This window comes from Elgaria multicarinata, chromosome 5 (assembly GCF_023053635.1).
Source record: "Elgaria multicarinata webbii isolate HBS135686 ecotype San Diego chromosome 5, rElgMul1.1.pri, whole genome shotgun sequence".
NCBI classification, from domain to species: domain Eukaryota; kingdom Metazoa; phylum Chordata; class Lepidosauria; order Squamata; family Anguidae; genus Elgaria; species Elgaria multicarinata.
The window spans coordinates 113,387,468-113,408,892 of NC_086175.1; the positions used below are offsets into that span (position 1 = coordinate 113,387,468).

The 21,425-nt window shown below is 40.1% G+C and overlaps 1 protein-coding gene across 3 annotated transcripts in view; it reads left to right on the forward strand.

Moving 5' to 3' along the window:
• The window catches only part of XPO4 (exportin 4), a 78,067-nt gene that overhangs the window by 53,936 nt on the left and 2,706 nt on the right, over nt 1-21,425 (forward strand). For 2 of the 3 annotated variants that reach the window (XM_063127052.1, XM_063127054.1), the window contains 12 exons: nt 510-652; nt 766-908; nt 3,544-3,721; nt 6,285-6,444; nt 7,397-7,566; nt 9,790-9,964; nt 11,861-12,154; nt 13,741-13,921; nt 15,635-15,753; nt 17,345-17,475; nt 18,813-18,930; nt 19,412-19,504. In XM_063127052.1, coding sequence (XP_062983122.1) covers nt 510-652; nt 766-908; nt 3,544-3,721; nt 6,285-6,444; nt 7,397-7,566; nt 9,790-9,964; nt 11,861-12,154; nt 13,741-13,921; nt 15,635-15,753; nt 17,345-17,475; nt 18,813-18,930; nt 19,412-19,504 — 1,905 coding nt within the window. The remainder of the gene's footprint in view (nt 1-509; nt 653-765; nt 909-3,543; nt 3,722-6,284; nt 6,445-7,396; nt 7,567-9,789; nt 9,965-11,860; nt 12,155-13,740; nt 13,922-15,634; nt 15,754-17,344; nt 17,476-18,812; nt 18,931-19,411; nt 19,505-21,425) is intronic. The other variant, XM_063127053.1, reaches the window with a different exon arrangement.

Below are 21,425 nucleotides of genomic sequence, written 5' to 3' on the forward strand. Positions count from 1 at the left end.
AATAGTGAGGCAATGACCCTGTTCAGACAACACATTAAGTCATGGTGGTTAAGCATTTTGAGCTAAACATTATGGCTTAGTGTGTCATGTGAACCATTCCTTTATGTTCTTAAATTTTGTATACTTTTAATGTTTAGTGTTTTTAACTTTTGTAAACCGCCCAGAGAGCTTTAGCTATGGGGAGGTATATAAATGTAACAAATAAGTAAATAAATAACCATGGTGGCTACATAACCACTGTTTAAACATGCTCACTAACCATTTGCTGAAAAAGAGTTAGCTGCTTAAACATGGCTTAGCATGTCATCTGAACAGGCCTGATAACATCTTTTTTGTAAATACTCCCCCCTCACCCGCAACGTATTTCCTCCATGGGTTCCTCCTACAAATTTTATTTCACTTGGGATTGGCATCACACTAGTCAGCGGAGTTCTTAAAACCAAAAGCAAAGCATGATAAACAATTAAAGTTTGCAATGTAATGTGTCTATAACTTCTTTTAAATGTCAGACTGCCAACGGTGTGGCCTCTAGGGAGGAGGAAGAGATAAGTGAGCTGCAGGAGGATGACAGAGAACAGTTTTCTGACCAGCTGGCCAGCGTAGGCATGTTGGGAAGAATTGCCGCCGAGCACTGTATACCTCTCCTTACAAGGTATAGCCTGACTCATTTCCAAACTATGACAATCCTTTGTAATCATCTTTACCATCCCTCCTTTCCCTGGGTAAATGTAATAACTATCAAGTTTGCTCAATGTTTCTCCTCAGTCTATTAGAAGACAGAGTGACGAGGCTTCATGGCCAGTTACAAAGGCATCAGCAGTTAATTGGCTCACCAGGATCAGGATCCATTGACAATAAAGCACTTGATGATCTATATGAGGACATTCATTGGCTTATTCTCGTCACAGGTGAGTGGGAAACGTCTTCACACAGGACAGTTGATATTGCTGCATTGGAACCTATCACATGTTAGCTTTTGTTTAACTATGAAAGTTGGGTATATGCAATTTACACACAGAGAGATGCACCCTTCCGTTCATTACACTCAAATGAGGAGGAGGATTCTTTGAAGTGTGGCAGGTTTTTTTTATAGCATATCGCCCCCCCCCACCGCCCCAAAATAGGAGATATAAAGCTGCTCTTGTACAATGGGAAAAAATGGGGAAAGGGCTTCGTGCCTCTGCTGTGCTTCTATTGAAAAAGAGGCTTGGGTAAAGGACAATACAATTAAGCAATATATTAATTTTCTGTTGATAAGGGAGAGTAGTTTACATTGGGGTGAAGCTGCTGTTACTGTTGTAGGCCAGGCTGGAATGTTCTTCCAATAGGAGATGGAAGAGTGATTTCTCTCCCCAACTCATCACAGGTTAGTCCTGCCCAGCAACAGTGAGCTGAGCTTTTCCAGATGATGATGATGAATATGATGATGATTTAAATTTCTAGACCGCCCCATAGCCGAAGCTCTCTATTATGACTCCAGGCCAGCAAGCTCACAGCCCCCTTCCTGCCAGCCTTTAATTTCTTCCACCCAATGACCCCTAGAACTTTAGAGAGTCTAAGGGTTCTCTCTATTCATTCCCTCTCCCCTCCCCCACCCCCCAAAACACCCAAGGTGACAAATTTCTAAGGGTGCTGAAGAGAATTGTGTGTATTTGCGAATGCATTCCCAAAGTTTTATAATTATCTCTGACATTTGAGTATGGCAACCCTTTGTCAGAGGCACTAATCATCCCTTGTTTGCTGAATTGAGGAGTCATTCTATATATTTGGAGAGGGATCCCATCCAACTGCATTATTGGTTTGGGAAGCTCACTTGCCCAGCACGTGACCACAATGTAGGAAACACCACCCTAAAGCCCCAAAGCCTCTGAGGTGATGGGACTAGGCATAGCAAACCGGACTTCCCCACACTGGCTAGGGGATGGCTAACATCCCTGGTGTTGGCAAGACATGTAAGCTATCTTCCTCCCCCTCCCCCTAGTTGTATGAGGAGATACATTTCTCCCAGATATAGCCTGTCTTTCGCTTGTTAAAGTGGTGGATCTAGGGGCTGGGCTGCCTCAGAAGGAGGAAGGAAGCATAAATGTAGCAGATGTAAGTGTTGAAGGAATCAGCAGCAGCAGTCCCCACATATCCTCCCTCTGCAAATAAACCTTATTGTCTCCTTATATGAACAGCTTCACATCATCTCACTCGTTCACTAATTCATTACCCCTGCAAAGTAGGAGTTGTTTGAGCCAGGGAGTCAAGCCCAACTCCTAATCCATTAGCCTCCAGAGACAAGAGCTTCATCCCAATGTTAACTGCTTTTTCCAGTAATCAAAACAAAACTTCACATTTAAGGCCAGCATTTGTTTTACCTCTCTCTCCCTAAAAGATTTGTTCCAGATGGACACTAGAACAGTTAGCAGTCCTGCTATAGTGCCACAATCCTGCAGCCTACATCAACCTAGTGCCATCCAGATGTGTTGGACTTAAACTCCCATAATTTCCAGCAAGTATAGCTATTGCTGGCTGGAAACGATGGGAGTTGCATCTGGATGGTACCAGGTTGGTGAAGGCTGCAGGACTGGTACACCACATATATCTTGACAACAACTTTCCATCAAGGTTTTATGAGACTGAGTGTCTTATTCAATTACTTACTGTGAAGTTTTGTTGATACGCTATTTGCCTGCTAAACCCTTCTCCTTGAGAGCCTAAAGTTTGCATCCGATGACAAAACTTCCAATGAACAAGGACTTATGCCCTACGCAAATGATATTGCGTTTACTTACGATGGGGTTGGGATCATGCCAGCCAGCCACACACCTGTGGGGCACATGCATCAAACTCACCTGACACCCACACATGGACCTCCTGTTCGGATGGGCCCTATTTCCCCAAATACATAGACATGCAAACTTCAGGTAGGTCCAGGAGCCAGGTGGACTGGCATGAGCCAGGTTCCCCACCATATGTAGGTTCATTCTTTATAGGGTTATACTTGTTTCTCTCAGATCTTCCTTTGTGTTTTGTAAATACAATACTTTTCCTAGCTATTAATAAATTCCCTCTGGAAAGGAAGTAAATTTATTTTGGCTGCCAGGTTTATAGAAATGTCTGAAAAATATCAAGTTAGCCTATGCTGCAGACCCAGGGCAAACATTAAAAAAAAGAAAGTCAGATTTAAGAGTTAGTATTAGTGATACTCCTTTCCCTTGTGACAAAGATTGCAATGTGCATTATTAAAAAGATACAAGTTAGTTTACATTTGTTATGGTATTTCAAGGTGATGAGTATTTTTATTCTGTGGTATTTCCCCCCCTCCCACCCCAGTGAATATATTTCTTTGTAGCCTTTAGACTGTGTTCTCACATGCAGAAAATTGAAATATGTAACATAAATGCAAGTTATAGCTTAAGCATATGATAGAATCTAGACAAATGTTGATGCCAGCGCTCTCAACATCTCTTGTGATGGCCCTTAAAGCAGTATTTAATTTAGGTTAGGTAACCTGAGGTCACTACTTTCTTTTTTTGTTTGTTTGCTTTTAATTTTAAGGCTACCTCTTAGCTAATGATACTCAGGGAGAGACTCCGCTAATACCTCCAGAAATAATGGAGTATTCCATTAAGCATTCAACTGAGGTTGACATCAATACAACGCTTCAAATTCTTGGATCTCCAGGAGAAAAGGCCTCTTCCATTCCAGGGTACAACAGAACCGATTCTGTTATTAGGTAATTTATTTAGTATTTTAATACCAAATATTGAAAACAAATCAGAGGTAGATAGGCCTAACACCTAGATTATTAATCCATGATAGCATTGTGACTGTCACAAAGGGTGAAGAAGGTTAAATAGGTTTTATGTCAAATGACCGTAGTGACATAGAGCTGATGATCAAGGAAAAACTTAAAACTAAAGGTTGCTCAGCTCTGGGGAAATGTTATAGCTCTGCATTGCACATTAAAATCAACTTTCAGTGCAAAGCAGCTTGGAATGAACATACATTCCAAGTCTGGAGGGTTGAGTGTCAGAACAGGGAAGTAAATAGTTTATAAAAGGAAAATGAAGTGAGTTGTGGTAGACATGTGTAGAAATTCCATCTGCAGGAGACATGGGTGCATCGTTAAACTGAAATAAATATCTCAAGCAAAGGCAGAAATGACTGCTCAAAATGCTATCGTGACCAGGGGCTAAAATATACATCCAGGTTCTCTAAGACCATATGAAATTACAAAATAAGTTTTATTAAAAATGGAGAGAGATCTTCTCAGCTTCAGGCTATTGGCTACTAGGGCTGCTATTCAGAGAACTGATTGTATGCTCCTAAAATACTGTGAAGTTCAGTTGACTTTTATGCAAAATACTGGAAGGGTTTTTCTCCGTTATAAGAGGAATACCCATTTCCAAGATCTTACCTTGAGGAAGTGATAGTGTATTTTGACTAACTGTCAGTATCCCCTGTTTCAGTCAAAATAATGTTCTAAAAGTTGTGATCTTTTTCAAGGCTACTGTTCTGTATAACTGTTTTTCTTACTATGCATTTGGTCCTTCAGTTGATAAAGAGTATATACATGTTTTGATAAAACTGTACCCTGAGGTTAAATGTCATTCGGTGTTACACTGCTGCAGTGTCTGGGTGTTTTTGGGGAAGTCCTGAGTTCAGGCCATGGGTCAGTAAATATAAAAGGAGGTGACCATGGAGTCCTCGTGGATTTTAAATGTGGCGCCAGAAATAGTGTTTGCCATTTTCCGGTGGTTTGGAAGAAAAATTGGGAAGAGATGGAGATGCTTTCCAGACTCATATAACCATAAGATGCTGGAAACAGAGTAAGTGTGTAATCCCATGACAAGTTGAGTGTAAATTCCATTGAGATCAGTAACATTCAACTGAAAACTTTCAGTACGTTTTGAGTATCATTGATTTTTCAATGGGCTTTAAGCATACTTCAGAACCACTTCACACAATACATGGTAAACACATTTGACTTTGCAAGTATTTCCCAGTGTGTGATGCCTTTTCTGCATATCCACAAATGCAGTCTTTCCTTCAAATATTATGGTGATTACTGCAGTGACATTTTCTGGTCCAGCTGCAAAAATAGAGATCTAAAGACTTGCCTTATACTCAAGTCAGGCCATTAGCACAGCACTGTCTTCTACCTAGTAGAAGCTCTCCAGGATTGTGAGTAAAAGTCTATCCCAACTCTGCCACCTCAGAACCTGTAAAATGCTGGAAATTGAACTGGCCCACCCTAAAGTATATATTCTACTATTGAGCTAAGACCCTCTTTCTCTCTCTCATATTATTGTGCGAAGTGGCCTACCTTTTTTGGGTTTCATGTTTTTTCACTGCAATAATAAATACAAATTGCAGATCTGTGTGACTGAGACGGTCTTCTGCGATACTCAGATCTAAGTAGTTTTGAATCAATATAAGAGCTAGAGATCTTAACAGTTGGCATACTGTCAACTTGGGAACATAGGAAGCTGCATTATACTGAGCCAGACCATTGGTCCATCTAGTCCAGCGTTGTTGACACTGACTGGCAGCAGCTTTTCAGGTTTCCAGACAGGTGTTTTTCCTGCCCTACCTGGAGATGCTAGGGATCAAACCTGGGACCTTTTGCATGAAAAGCATTTGCTCTATCACTGAGCTACATCCCTCCCACAGCAAAAGCTTCAGGTACTTTAGACACTGGTCCAATAGAAACATTCTCACTTCGTTGTCTTTGACTTGGAGAAATAATTCTTCTTGCTGCGGTAATCTGAGATTACCAGGTTAAATCTTAAAGATTACGCTTCACAACTGAGACAAACAAAAGACAGTGTATACTAGCATTTAGTGAAACCTTGGAGAACTAATAATATTTTATTATTAATAAATAATATTTTCTTCTGGAAATTTATTTATTCAATTTGTATCTCACCTTTCCACAAAGAAAATGTTTTTTTAAGGTGGCTAACAATCATAGGAACTTTAAAAATAGATAGATTAAAACTTGGTTAAAAACAATATGTAATAAATAAAAATAATACTAAAAACATTAATACATTGAAAACACTGATACAACACACCAAAATTAGAAAAAAAAAATTAACAGCACCAAACGCAATAGACCAGCTTACATACTGAAGGCCTGTTGGAGCTGACCATGTCATTCAGATTTTCAGCCATCTTGTGAAGATTTCAGTCCTGTGTGTGTTTGTGACTATAAGAGAGAGCAGGAGAGAGAGCAATATAACATTAAAAGGAAAACACTGGAGAAAAATCATGGTACCTTTAATTTTCTTCAGGTTATTGTCTTCTATTCTAAGAGTTTCGGAAGTGGAGTCTCGAGCAATAAGAGCAGATCTAACGCACCTTCTGAGCCCACAAATGGGAAAAGATATTGTGTGGTTCCTTAAGCGGTGGGCAAAAACTTATCTCCTAGTAGATGAAAAACTATATGACCAGGTAAAACTATTTTAATGTAAGAGTGGTGTTTTGTTTTGTTTCAAATCATTTACATGACTTCTGTTTCCAAGTTTGTCAAATAGTGAGTCCTGTGATTAATTTGCTATTACTTCTGCTACCCATCTTGCTTAGAATCATAGAATGGTAGGGTTGGAAGGGGCCTCTAAGGCCATTGAGTCCAACCCCCTGCTCAATGCAGGATCCCCCTTAAAGAATCCCTGACAGATAGTTGTCCAGCTGCCTCTTGAAGGCCTTGTGTGAGAGAGCTTGCTCCCTATTCCTAAATATGATTGGCCTGGTCTGTATATGCAACACAAGAAGGAGGTGATAGAGTCCTGAGGTGATACAATGGGCTGTACTACTAACGGGCAGGATATTGTATTTTAGAGTGCTCCTCTTCTTTTTTCTTCTTTTTTTTTAAAAAAAACTCCCTGCAAAAAGTAAATGTCATAGAATCTTTCTTCTTGAAGTGCTAGCAGGGAATATAATCGAGTCTTTCTCCCTGATGTGCTAGCTTTTTCTTTCAGGGAATCTGTGTATGAGGAGAGCTTTCAAAAATGACATATCCTACTTATGGCCTGAAATGGTGCAGTCTCCTCTGCCAGGCCTGAGTAGAGAAGGCCAGGCCTGTGTGCCTCTAAATCACTGGGCACTTACAGCTAGGAATCTTAGAGCAGAAAATAGGCTTTTGTTTGTGTTTATCACACCACCAGCAATAGTGTGCCTCCCTATACAATTGCAGTTTTCCTAAGCTTGTGGTTCTTGGACAAAATAGGATATTTGTCTATGTGGACCTTTGTGTTCCAAGATCAGACATAGGATGTGAACAAAACAAAATGAGGGAGAAAATTTGTCGATGTTCTCATCAAAATACTGGGTGTTTTAAATTGCCAAGATGAAAAGTGCATTCTGTGATACTCTTAAAATCTAAAAATATCACTTGTTTTTGTAGATAAGCCTGCCATTCAACACAGCATTTGGTGCTGACACTGAGGGTGCACAATGGATTGTGGGTTACCTCTTAGAAAAAGTAATCAGCAATCTTGCAGTGTGGAGCTCGGAGCAGGACCTTGCAAATGACACTGTTCAGTTGCTAGTAACGTTGGTAGAAAGGAGAGAGAGGTAAGCTGTAAACAAAACAACAACAACAAAAATGCTTTCCCAACATTGCAGGCAGAAATTCTGTGGGCCAAACTAGATGTGATGTTAGTTAATTCTGTGAATGCAATTAACATGCATGTTTTGGGGACATAAATACCGTATTTCTTCGATTGTAAGATGCCATCGATTGTAAGACACACACTAATTTTAGTACCACCAACAGGAAAAAAAACCCTAAGACACACCCGCGATTCTAAGATGCACCCCATTTTTAGAGATGTTTATATGGGGAAAAAAGTGTGTCTTAGAGTCAAAGAAATAGGGTAGCAACCATAGAGAAGGAGTGGCATTGGAACCACAGGGGTTGCTGAGGAAGAAGTTTGTTTGTTTGTTTGTTTGTTTGATATATTTCTATACCACCCAGTAAGCCTTCTTCCTCTCCACACTGTGGTCCCCCCAAAAATTGTCGTCGTTCCACCACGTTGCTGTTGCTTCAGCAGGGAAGCCTTCAGTGGAACCAGTTAGTGTTGCATCTGCTTTAACTCCGTTAAGGATGATGGTAACAATGATAATCAGTAATTACTAGGATCAATTGACGAGTAGCTCATGATTTGTGAGAGCAGAGTCTAAGATTAATTCTCATTACCTTGATTGCTCTATGCTCAGGGCTTCTAAAATGAGTTGAGGCTGGTTCCCATGTGCATGTCAATTATTACTTTTACGTGTGAATGAGTCATCCCAGATCTAATGCAACAGAAGGAGCTTTCATGTCACCCAATAATGCTACTAACATAATGCCTTTTACTACTGTCAGTTTACACATTCAGCTTTAAGTTGTAAAGTCTACAGTAACCAAGTTGTGAACATGCATGTCTAAACTAGCCTAAAGGAGTCATAGCAGTGTATTCAAGTAAGCAAAACAAAAACAAGCCCAGTTAATCTAGCAATTGGCTGCCTGGGTAGGGTAGGGCCACGAAAAAAAAGTTGCTTGTCTGTCTGAAAGGCTTGAGATAGCCACAGAATAATTACTTCCAGGCGACAGGCAGTCTACAGAATAAATAAAACAGTAAATCTGTGAAAGGGCTTACATGACATGACAACCCACACTGAGCAGCCAGCAACTGTGTGCAAATTAGCCTATATGCAGCCTTGTCTTGTCAATTTCCTTGTTTGTTACCTACTGCACTTCAGTGCTCCTGTTGACAGCTGCAATATTATTATTATTATTATTATTATTATTATTATTATTATTATTATTTGCATTTTTGTACCGCCCAGTAGCCCAGGCAAGACTTCACATATCAAACAGACAAAAGTAGGCCTTTGCAAAAGACTGACTCTGCACCCCCCTTGTTATCACGTGTGTGGAAGTGAACACACTTCCATACTCCTAAAGCACAGGAGTGGGTGGGGGGAAAGGTAGCAAATGAAATAGGTAATGATTAGAGTGAGGAGACGAGACGGATTATGCTGCAAAGGTGCTTGGGATACATGACGGAGCCAATTGGAGGACGGGGGGGGGGGGGGGAAGGAGGGAGAGAACAATCTGTGGTAGACCCGATTGTCTGTTGGGCATACCATGGGTTGTTCTACAGACAAACAACCCACTGTTGGTTATTCACAGAGTGGTTTAGCATGATGTGCAAACCCAGCCAGTATAATAATTTAAAAACAGCAAAAATAGCAGATTATTACAAATATCAATGAGCTGGTGCACTTATAAAAAAGAAAAGTAAAACAGTCATCCAGTTTTAATGGTGTGTGTGTGTGTGTGTGTGTGTGTTAAAAATGCCATTTAAATTCCAAGAGAATAGGATGGACTTTATCTGGTGCCTAAGAGCTGGAAGAAAAGTGCCAGGTGACCATGTCTAGGGAGGGGCTTCCAGAGTTTGGGTGCCACCAGTGAGTAGACCTTGTTCTTGTTATCACTTGCCTAATCTCAGGAGGCAAGAACATCCGGAGAAGACCTCCAGTGAAACCTACGAATTGAATGAGAATTTTGGTTTTGAAGAAGGTAGTCCTTCAGATCCCTCAGTCCTGGGCCATTTACAATTTTAAGGGTGCAGTCCTATGGCATGTTTAGACAGAAGTAAGTTCTACATCTCCCACCATTCCCCAGCCAGGATTTATGGGCCTTTTTTCTGTCTAAACATACATAGGATTGCAGCCGAAAACTTTATTAATATAACTGTTATGCACTGTTAAACTGCTGTCTTCTGTGTTTGAATATCTTTCTGTTCTTAGGGCAAATTTAGTAATTCACTGTGAAAACTGGTGGAACTTAGCAAAGCAGTTTGCCAGGCGGAATCCACCTCTTCACTTTTTGTCCAGCTCTGTGCAACGAACATTAATGAAAGCCTTAGTTCTTGGAGGTTTCGCTCACATGGACTCAGATACCAAACAGCAGTATTGGACAGAGGTAAGTCTTATTTCTGCTTCAGAAATCATCATTAGTGATATCATCATATAAGAAATGTTGATTCATAAGTGCCTTTTGCACCTGAAGAATGACATGGGCATCCCTTAAAGGTTTTAAAATGTTGCATCACCTTTTTTCGCTATTGAAACATTTTTACATTTCATTTTCATGTTGATACTAGTTCTAGCACAGCAGGAAGTTAATATTAGCAGTACAGAAATGGCTTTTGGAGCATCTTAATGTATTATTTATTTATTTTTATTACATTTATATACCGCCCCCCAGCCGAAGCTCTCTGGGCGGTTTACAACAATTAAAAATAGTAGACATTAAAAGTATACAAAAAAATTAAAAAACATAAAAACAGTATAAAAACAACAACAGTATTCATTTAAAACAACAATTCTGGGGTCCATTAAAACAAACTTAATGTTATTAAATGCTGTTAAAATGCCTGGGAGAAGAGAAAGGTCTTGACCTGGCGCCGAAAAGATAACAACGTTGGCGCCAGGCGAGCCTTAATGTACTACTATGTAAACCTTGCACTTTCTGTAATTGTCTGCTTTGTACAGTCCATCCAGAAATATCCATTCTTGCCTTCTACCATCGTATATCATCAGAAATTAGTTGTGAAAGAAGAGTGTATGATAGAGTAAATATAATTATATTGGTGACTCTTCTGTCTTTTCTAGTCTGAGAACCCCCCGGATAAATATCAACAATAATAAAGGATAACTTCGTGTGTGATGATATAATTATTTAAAAATAAAATAAATATTAAAAATTACAAGTGTTCAAATGCCATACTTGTTTTTATTGATGGAATGTAAGTGCTGCATTTTCAGCATTGTGCTAACAAACAGAGTATAAATCAATTCTATGAGAACAAAATCAGTACTTAAAAGAAGAGGACCAAGAGAATCAAATTCAGTATAACATCAAGCACAGTTTTTTGAGTTTGCTTTGTTTCCTCACTTCTCATTCCTTTTTCCTTTTCTGCCATGTCTTTTAGATTGTAAGCAAGGCAGATACAGTCTACTTCGTTGTTTTTATTGATCTTGTGTAAGCCGCTCTGGGTACCTTTTTTAGCTAAAGAGTAGGGTAACATGCTTTAATAAATAGGAAAAGATCAGCAAAATTAATAGCAGAAAACCATAAAAACAACAAGGGCAGTAATTCCCAAAATCAGAAAAGAAAGGCCTCCACTGGTTTTCAAAATGACACTTAACAGGGAAATAAGCCCGTGGAAGTGCTACAATGCATAGTACTATAGAACAGAGGTGGAAGGAGTCATTGAGGCCACTGAGGCCAACTCCCTGCTCAGGGCAGGTGGCTGTCCAGTCTATGCTTGAATATCTCCAGCGACGGACAGCCCACCACCTCCCTAGCCAGATAGTTCCATTGTCTGACTGCTCTGACCATTAGGATGTTTTTCTAACGTTCAGCCAAAATCTGCCTTCCTGTAACTTATTTCATGTCCTACAGTCCAGAATGATAGGGAACAGGTGCACTGTCTTCTGTATGACAATCATTTAGGAATTTGAAAAGTGCCATCATATCTCCCCTCAGTCTTCTCTTCTCAAAGCAAAACATACCAAATTCCATCAATCTTTCTTCATAGGGCTTAGTTTCTAGTCTCCTGATCATTTCTGTTGCCCTTCTCTGAACTCGTAAAGGCCGTGCTAGACTTGCTTCCAGATAAATTGGATGATGAAGCCAGGCCTCATTTGCAGATCTTAAAACTTCTTTTGGATTGGCTCTTATGGGGGTATAGTGTTGTCCAAGATAAGTGGTCTTTGTTGTTACAGAGCGGGTGAGTTAAAATTTTTATGGCTGCAGTTGTCACCACTACTGCTGAAACAAGAAGCTGTAACGTATTTTGCTCCTCCCTTGTAGGTTCTCCAGCCACTTCAACAGCGATTCTTGAATGTGATAAACCAAGAGAACTTCCAGCAGATCTGCCAAGAGGAGGAGGTGAAACAGGAAATCACTGCCACCTTAGAGGCACTTTGTGGCATTGCTGAGGCTACCCAGATAGACAATGTAGCAATTCTCTTTAATTTTCTAATGGACTTCCTCACCAATTGCATTGGACTAATGGAGGTGTACAAGAATACGCCAGAGACTGTTAACCTCATCATAGAAGTTTTTGTTGAAGTTGCACATAAACAAATATGCTATCTTGGAGAGGTAAATGCCACCACAAATACACTCTTGTGGTCTGGATGTGGAGTGTAGTTTGTAAAGATTAGAAATACATATGTCAACAATTTCATGCATTTTCAACTGTTTTGATTCTCCTTTGTATTGTATGTTTCTGGCCATTCGAGCAAGCTGAGAATTGTGCTGTGTTCTGTTTCCATTTTTTTTTAAAAAAAGACCCTAGATAATCAGTAACATTAAAAAAATGCCCTATTTCAGCAAAAAATGTTTCAAAGGGAGACTCCAGTATGAAGCTGCTGAGTTGGAATTCATATGTAAATTTGGTATTATCAGACTGGCTGAGTCGAGACTGGAAATTGCTACAGGAAAAAATGTCCCTCTTTAGGTGATTTTCTATAGTATTCTTTGCTTTTCCCATTCATTGCCTATTTGGAGAGGGTTTTGTTGAGATCTCAGTTGCATGTGTCCTCTACATAGTAATTGAGCACACTTATCTCTTGCATTGCTGTGCCTTCTGACCTCACTTTGTACATTCACCCTATTTTCACTGTATATGTGTAATAATAAACACATATCTGCCAACTGCGGATAACAGTTCACATATCTGACAAAGTGAGCTCTAACCCATGAAGGCATAAGAAGAGTCCTGCTGGATCAGACCAAGGGTCCATTTAGTCCAGCACTCTGTTCACACGGTGGCCGACCAGCTATTAACCAGGGAACCACAAGCAGGACATAATGCAACAGCACCCTCCCATCCATGTTCCCCAGCAACTAATGTATACAGGCTTACTGCCTCTGATAGGACTAGTAGTCACTTATAGCCTTCTCCAGGAATTTATCCAACCCCCTTTTAAAGCCATCCAAATTGGTGACCGTCACCACATCTTGTGGTAGTGAATTCCATAGTTTAATTATGCGCTGTGTGAAGAAGTCCTTTTATCTGTCCTGATATGTTACAATAATTGTGTTAAGTATTCACTGTACCATTGGATGGTATGTTGTGTTTTGCCAAAACTAAGTATGACTAAACTCTGGAATTTGTTCAGAGTAAGTTGTTCAAAAATACCATGGGGGTAGTGTCCAACACTGGCAATCCTCCAGCACCAATCAAGTTGGTGCAATAATTAGTGCAAGGGGAAGCTCACACTTCATAGTGAAACCCCAGAAACTAGCTCAGACTACCACTTCCAGAATGGGACAAATCAGTGGTGCTCTCTTCGGGAAACTCCACTGACCTGTCCTGTTCTGAAAGTGCAACTTTGAGCTGAGCTTCCTGTTGAGGTAGCAGTGATGCCTGCTAGCACAAGGGCAGCATTGGATATTGCTCAGGGTGTCCATAGGTAAGTCTTTGGTTCCTGACAATATATATGGCATTTATTGAATAAGGGTTGCAAAGTGGCAGCTAGTTAACATACATAGGTACTTGAATATGGCTCTTAGACTGAGAAATGCATAGTACCAGGAGAGGGTCTGGGGGAAAGAGAATTTCCTACAGAACGTTACAACAATAGAAATTGTAATGGTATTTGTAAGCTTCTTACACTTGTGTCTGTTATTGCTAAAACTGATCTACATTCTTCATTAAGCCTCCTTTTCTTTTCTTTTTGTAGTCTAAAGCCATGAATTTGTATGAAGCTTGCCTGACCCTACTTCAAGTATATTCCAAGAATAATTTAGGTAGGCAGCGAATAGATGTTACAGCAGAAGAGGACCAATATCAGGATCTTCTTCTCATCATGGAGCTTCTTACTAACCTGCTTTCAAAAGAATTTATAGATTTCAGTGATACAGGTAAGAGGCCGCTTTCATACCTGAAAAGCCTTTTGCCTCTTTAGCTCTGAGTAGCTAAAGGACTGCCTGCTTTCTTGTGAACTTGTTTGACCAGTGAGATAATCCTTTCCAGAGGCCTTTTTCTAGGGTGGTGTGGTCAACTTCAAGGGGTCCTGGGGCCACTTTCAACTTCCCACTCCCATATCTCCCCAGTAGGCCACACTCTTGTCATCACTGAATCCTACAGCAGAAAGAAAAAAGCTTGAAAACAAGCTAAATCTAATCTTTTTAAGGCTCTGTAGCACCTTGCTGCTGAAATTCGGCAGCAAACTCATGCACGTTTTTTTGTTGCTGCTGCTCTGCTCGTAATAGGGGCACATAAGAGGACAGAGGGATGCATCTGGCCTGCAGACTGTGTGCTCCCACCCCTACTTTAGGTGAACCACTTTGAAAGGTTAGGCATAGGGCAATCAAGTCACAGATCCTTCTTTCTCATGGTCCCTTGGTTATGGAACTCCCTCTACACGGATTTTGCCTGCCCCCATCTTGTAACTTTTAGACACCATGTTAAAATGACCTTAATTTGTTGATGTTTTAAATGAACTGTGATTGTGGTGTTTTGTTCTGTTTTTTACTGCTGTTCTTGGGTTCCGTTATTTAGTTGCCTTCCTCCTTCTTATATTGTTTGCCTTTTTTAGTATTTTTTGAGGTATTTTTAAAACGATGATGTTTTAATATTGTGTAATTTTAGGAGCCAGCTTAGCAATTCCGATAAATTGGAAGGCAGGGGATGTAATATTTAAACAAATGCACTGAAAACACTTGTATCCTAAGAGCCAGGGAATTGGAGTTGGTTATTTCTAGAAAATAACCAGTTTTTTGCCCCACAAATGACACAATAGTCAACAGTGGACTATTTAGTCCACTGTTGACTATTGTGTCATCCAAACCCAGTCTCTATGTTATAAGAGATATTAAACTGAGTTTTCTTCGTTTTCATTTCCTCTCCACTGTGCTTGGACGTAAGAAAAAACTAAGGTTACCATTCAGATTTGTACTTCCAGTATTTCAAACTGAAAATATTTGTTTTATCACAGGGCAGCTTGCTTGCTATTAGTACGTGGTTGCCTTAAACTAAATCTAAAGAGTTTGTTCCTAGGTAGTTTAAAAATCTGAAGCCTTTGAAACAAAAGTACATATAATCATTATGAAATTAGTATACTGGGAGCTGCATTTGTCTGCCATGTGGTAGACTGCTGAATGTCTTCTAACTGGCATGTCTTCCTTTTAGAGTCACCCTCCTTTCTTTTCTATCAGGGTTTCAGATTCCTTTGTACATGTTGGAGTCCCTAGATGAATCTGATACACCAGCTAGGATTTTATACGATTTATACATTGCATCATTGTGTTGAGTGATTTTTTAAAACATGTACCAAGCTGTGCACACACAACATGCAGAACTGGTATGTGTGTAATACCTCTCTCTGTACTACTTAGTACCTCTGAAGAGAAAACATTCTTGAGATCAGCTGCAGTACACAGAGTCAAGATCAACATGGTCTTGCTGGAATGCATTTGCTTTAGTGTAATCATTTTTAAGCAGGACGTGAGCTCATTCGGGATATACCGAACTCTTCTAAGGTTGGAGTTCAAAAAGGGATTTTGGAATGCTAAATGTGTTTTTGTCTTAATGTGGCAAATGTAAAACATGGTGATGTATTTTTTTCCCTTTAGATGAAGTATTTAGGGGGCATGAACCTGGGCAAGCCACAAACAGATCTGTATCAGCAGCAGATGTTGTCTTATATGGGGTGAATCTAATTCTGCCTTTAATGTCCCAAGATTTGCTAAAAGTAAGTATAAGTTAATGCAGCCTTGCAGATAAGGTGATGATTTTGTAAGACCACTCAGAACATTTAGCTCATGATTCTAGATATGTTATGCCCTTAAACACAAACATACTTTTTCTACCACCTGTACCTGGCTGGGAAGGCCAACTCAATCCTGGAAACTTTCCCCTCTTTCTGACCCTTTCAAGGTTCTCCTCAATTTATTTCCTTGCACTTCATGAGCCTCTTCAGAGTATTCAATCCCAACCCAGTCTATAGGTATAAACTTACAATGGTTTAAACAAATGAAAATAAACAGTGTCTCAAGAATCCTGATCTTTGCCTCCTTCCCTCCATCTCTCCCCCACCTCCCTCCCTCTCTCCCTCTCTCTCTCTCCAGAGCAGTTTATTTTAACTTTTCTGTTTATATTAACCTCCCTTACCCACACATTTTTTTCTTTCATGGAACTCAAGCTGGCATACATTGACCTGGTTTGCACATAACAACAAACCATTGGTTTAAAAACTGCACAACCCATGATTGGCTCCCTCATAGGTTGTGGAGTGTGACATGTGAACTCAGACCCCTAGGTTGTTTAGGAGCTAAACAACCCAGCAGTTAACCGATGGTTTGTTCTGTTAACGACTGGATTGTTTAGCCCCCAAACAACTGAGCAATCTGGGTTTGCATGTCATGCTCCACAGTCTATGAAGGAGCCAATTGTGGGTTCTGTAGTAAAAAGGGGAAATGGGGAATGCTGCAGGCAGTGCACCCACTCCTGCATGACACCCTGTCAATTTTTAAACCAATGTCTTTAGAAGTGAATAGGGCCGTAAAGTTCTTGGCTAGTCTCCCATCGATGCATGGACCAGACTTTTGAGCAAGGCTGTTGCATCATGTACAGCAAGACCAGGGGTGGGCAGATTTCAAACTTGCGGGATTGACTTTGCTTTTTAGAATGCCAAGCTCAACCAGCTGGAACCAAGGGCAAAAGATATACACTTGGAATTAAAGAATTCACAGCCGTGGAATATCACCCAGAGAACTACCAGTAGATCCTTGTCTACCTTTTGCCCACCCCTTCTCTAAACCTACTTTCCTTAACTAAGCATCGTCCAGATGTGCTGGACTACAACTCAATGCTAGCTTGCTCAATGCACTTTTTTAACCCAGCACATCTGGAGGGTACCCAGTTGGAGAAGGCTGCTTAATTGTCATAGGTAAACAACGTCTTAGCACAATACAATGCATTGTGCATTATGCATTTGTTCTCGGGTTGTAATGTTTCAGCAATCTCTTCAAATTTCAGATCAAATTGACTTTTACCTGGCATAATTTGTTAGTTTTGATTATTAAACTATAGTTTTGAAGAAGAAGAAAAACTTGTATCAACTGTTTTTTTTTTCCTAATTAATAATTTGGCACTGACCTCCAGAATTAAGGGCTATGTATACATGGAACATTGAGGTAAATGTACAGAAAGTCATAATATTTGGTTTTAGCTTTTGCTGCTAGAAAATATATATAATATATATAAAAATATAAATAAAATATGAATATATATTTTAAGAGGGCAAATTAAAACAGACTTTTTCTGCTTTTTCCCCTCTACAGTTTCCATCACTATGTAATCAGTACTACAAACTAATCACGTTTATTTGTGAAATATTTCCTGAGAAAATTCCACAACTTCCAGATGACTTGTTTAAAAGCCTTATGTATTCATTAGAATTAGGGATGACGTCGTATCCTTTGTGATGAACTTGTGTGCACTCATTTTTCATTATGGAAGAATTAAGTAGTCTTTGTTTTTTTCCCCTTGAAAACATCATTTTATAATAGCTTTTAAATTTTGCGGTATCTGCTTGACACGGAATAATGGACTAAAGTTAAAGGAAGCCAGATTCCAGCTAGACATCAGGAAAAACTTCCTGACTGTTAGAGCAGTGCGACAATGGAATCAGTTACCTAGGGAGGTTGTGGGCTCTCCCACACTAAAGGCCTTCAAGAGGCAGCTGGACAAGCATCTGTCGGGGATGCTTTAGGGTGGATTCCTGTATTGAGCAGGGGGTTGGACTCGATGGCCTTGTAGGCCCCTTCCAACTCTGCTATTCTATGATTCTATGATTCTACCATTTTCTGAAAAGCTGGTTTTGCTTTTATTTCTTGTATTTCCTTACTAAATGACCAAAGCTACAGTACATATTGGCATTCACTGTTGTTTCTCATCACTTCATTTTTCAGAGAATCATTCCTTCTTCAGGTACCTCAAATGCTTTGCTTGAAGTAGCTTGTCTACAAGTAGCTTGCAGGGCAGGTGGATGAAGCTATTCTTCTACTGCAGCTTTTCCAACACTTCACCAATAAGCACCAGCATAACAGCAGTAGCTGCCTTCAGTAATAAGCCTGCTGTTGGACTGTACTAATTAAGATCTTTCTGTGTCTGTCAGTTCCCTTTCTATATCGAATTAGTATAGCCTTTCCCCTAACATGTATCTTTCCCAGTGACTTTTTTCATGGAGCACTATTTAAACGTGTAATAGTCTCCCCTGCGCCTCGCCACCCCACTGAACTTGCCACCGTCTACCGTGGACAATGCCAGCAGCTGATTATGTGTTTGGGCTCTAAATTCTGCCGTTGCTTTCTTTAATGACTACTAATTTCTTTAATGACTACTGATTTGAAAATGGAGAGATGCTGAAGGAATTGCCTTTTCGGGAAACATTTCATGGGGGGGGGGGGGGGAAGCAACGCATTACAACAACATTTCGTATAGTGTTACCTTAGAACAGGGATGCAGAATTTCTGGCCCATGGGCCTTATTTGGCCCGTGGAGGTTCTGCATTTGGCTTGCTGAGTCTCATCAGAGCCCCCATGGAGGAATCTTTGTTGTTCTCTTCAGTCTGAGGTGGGAAATAACAGTAGGGAGGTGGGCCTGGTAGGGAGAGTTCGAGCCCACCCCAACATAGTTCTGTACCCCTCTCGTAGAATAATATATAACAAAAGGGCAAGTCATAAGGTCTGTTTGTTAATATTTTCCTGATGGCACTATTGAAACGATTCCTTGACTTTGATTAATCAGAATGAGTTCAGACGTTTGCCAGCTCTGCTTAGAAGCTCTGACGCCATTAGCAGAGCAGTGTGCAAAAGCACAGGAGACAGACTCATCCCTCTTTTTAGCAACAAGGCACTTTCTTAAGGTAAGAGAGTATGTTCCATATCTTAGGGTCTGATGAGCTGTGTCTTCATTTATTTGTTTATTTGTTTGCTTGTTTACAACTCTGCTTTCAAACTTCTGGCAAAAGTATCACTTTGTTATGACTTTGCAAGCATGGTCCTATTCATCTTATTTCTCTGCTTTTATAAAAATAGATGTTATTTCTACAGCTGAACAAGAAATTGATTATAGAATCTGGTGTAATATAGAACCAATTTGGATGAAAGTAATGAATAAGTATCTAAACAGTAGTTAGTTCCCAGAGTCTGCTTTAAACATCTGCTTTTACCAGCCAGATCTATGTGTGATTTTGAAGTTCATCTTTAGTGGTATTCTGAACTTTCTGGCTTCTCCATTGCAAGCTTTCTCTTTTACCTTGGAGAATACAATTCCCCACTACCCCCAAATAAAAAGTGTTTCAGGGTTATAAAGTGCTTTTATTTTGTTTGTGTTTGTAATTTCAGATGGTTTTTGATATGCTGGTACTGCAAAAGCACAATACAGAGATGACAGCTGCAGCAGGTGAAGCATTTTACACGTTAGTATGTTTGCATCAGGTATGACGCTTTCAGTTAATTCTCATTATTGGTTTTAAAGAACTCGCATATGTAGTCACTTGCAAAATATCAAAATTAAAAGTTTATATCTGGAAGTAGGTTACAGGTGGTACTTTATTTTCATCAGAAATACCTGGTAAAAGTTTCTATGCAGAATAATTCTAACAATGGAAGGGATCCCAAAGGGCCACTGTATGTAAGGACTGACAATTTTCACATCCAGCAACAGTCCCTTATATCTCATGAAATGCCACTCTGGAGCAAGTCCCCTGACATCTGGGGAAGTGGCAGAGGAGCTGTAGTGGGGAAACTGAAATGCCCCCGTGTGAATGCAGAAGTCAATCAGAACTAATGTTAATTAGGGGAATTAGAATCCTCCATTCAAAAGTCATGAGAGCTAATAAACTGGAACTCAATCCAGACAAGACTGTGATGCTGTTAGTGGGTGGTTCTGCTGACTGGATGGAGGGTGTTCAACCTGTTCCGGATGGGGTTGCACTCCCACTGAAGGAGCAGGTTCATAGCTTGGGGGTTCTCCTAGATCCATCTCTGTCACTTGAGGCCCAGGTTGCCTTGGTGGCACGGAGTGCCTTTTATCAGCTTCTGTTGGTGGCCCAGCTACGCCCCTATCTGGACAGGGATAACCTGGCTTCAGTTGTCTACGCTCTGGTAACCTCCAAATTAGATTACTGCAACACACTCTATGTGGGGCTGCCTTTGAACACAGTTCAGAAGCTGCAACTTGTGCAAAATGCAGCAGCCAGATTGATAACTAGGACCAGAAGGTTCAAGCATAGAAGACCCACTCTGGCCCGCTTGCATTGGCTGCCTGTATGTTTCTGAGCCCAATTCAAGGTGCTGGTTTTAATCTTTAAAGCCTTACACAGCTTGGGACCACAATACCTGATGGAACGCCTTTCCCAACATGAACCTACCCAAACACTACATTAAACATCTAAGGTCCTCCTCCAGGTGCCTACTCCGAGGGAATCTCGGAGGGTGGCAACAAGAGGGTGGCCTTCTCTGTGGTGGCCCCCCAACTGTGGAATAATCTCCCTGATGAGGCCTGCCTGGTGCCAACATTGTCATCTTTTCAGCACCAGGTCAAGACTTTTCTCTTCTCCCAGGCATTTAGCAATATGTAATGAGCCTGGGTCTGTTTATTGGCTCATCGTTTGTAAAGTTGTTATAGTTGTTTTAAATGTATGCATTTTACATGTTTTTTGTGGTTTTTAATTTTGTATATTGTTTTTAAGTGTCTTTATGTGAACCGCCCAGAGAGCTTTGGCTATGGGGCAATATACAAATGCAATAAATAAATAAATAAATTCAAACTAAGAAGGTTAAAGGCATATAAAAGTTAGTGATACAGTAAGATAAACAGAAAATGTGCATACATAGATACAATTTTTTAAAAAAAATAACAGGGAGGGTTAAAGGAAATCGAACAATAGGGCTCCCCAGAAAAGGTGTTTGCAAGCAGCCAGAGATACAGTTTTTCCTGGGGTATGCTTGTCTGGAGCTTTCATAATGGAAGGGATGCTCTAGTTCCTTTTCCAAGACCAGAATAGACCTTTCCTTTCCAGATACAGGACACCTTTTCTCAAAAACAGCAGAATGTATGGGGTACTTTGTAACACAAGCATCTATTTCTCTCAGCCTTAGAGGACCTTCTCCACCCCATATATGCAGCATTGGGGATAATATTAACTTACCTTGAATAGCTGTTAAAAGCATTACTGAGATAATGTATAATCATGTAATACTTTTATTAGGCCAGCTCAAAGATCACAAAAAATGTGCAAGCTTTTGAGAGCTCCAAATCTCATCACAAACCGAGATGTTCTTGCCTGTTGAAGAGATCTGAAAATCTCAAAGGTTTACACATTTTTAGAGAACGTTGAGTTAGCCTAATAAAGAT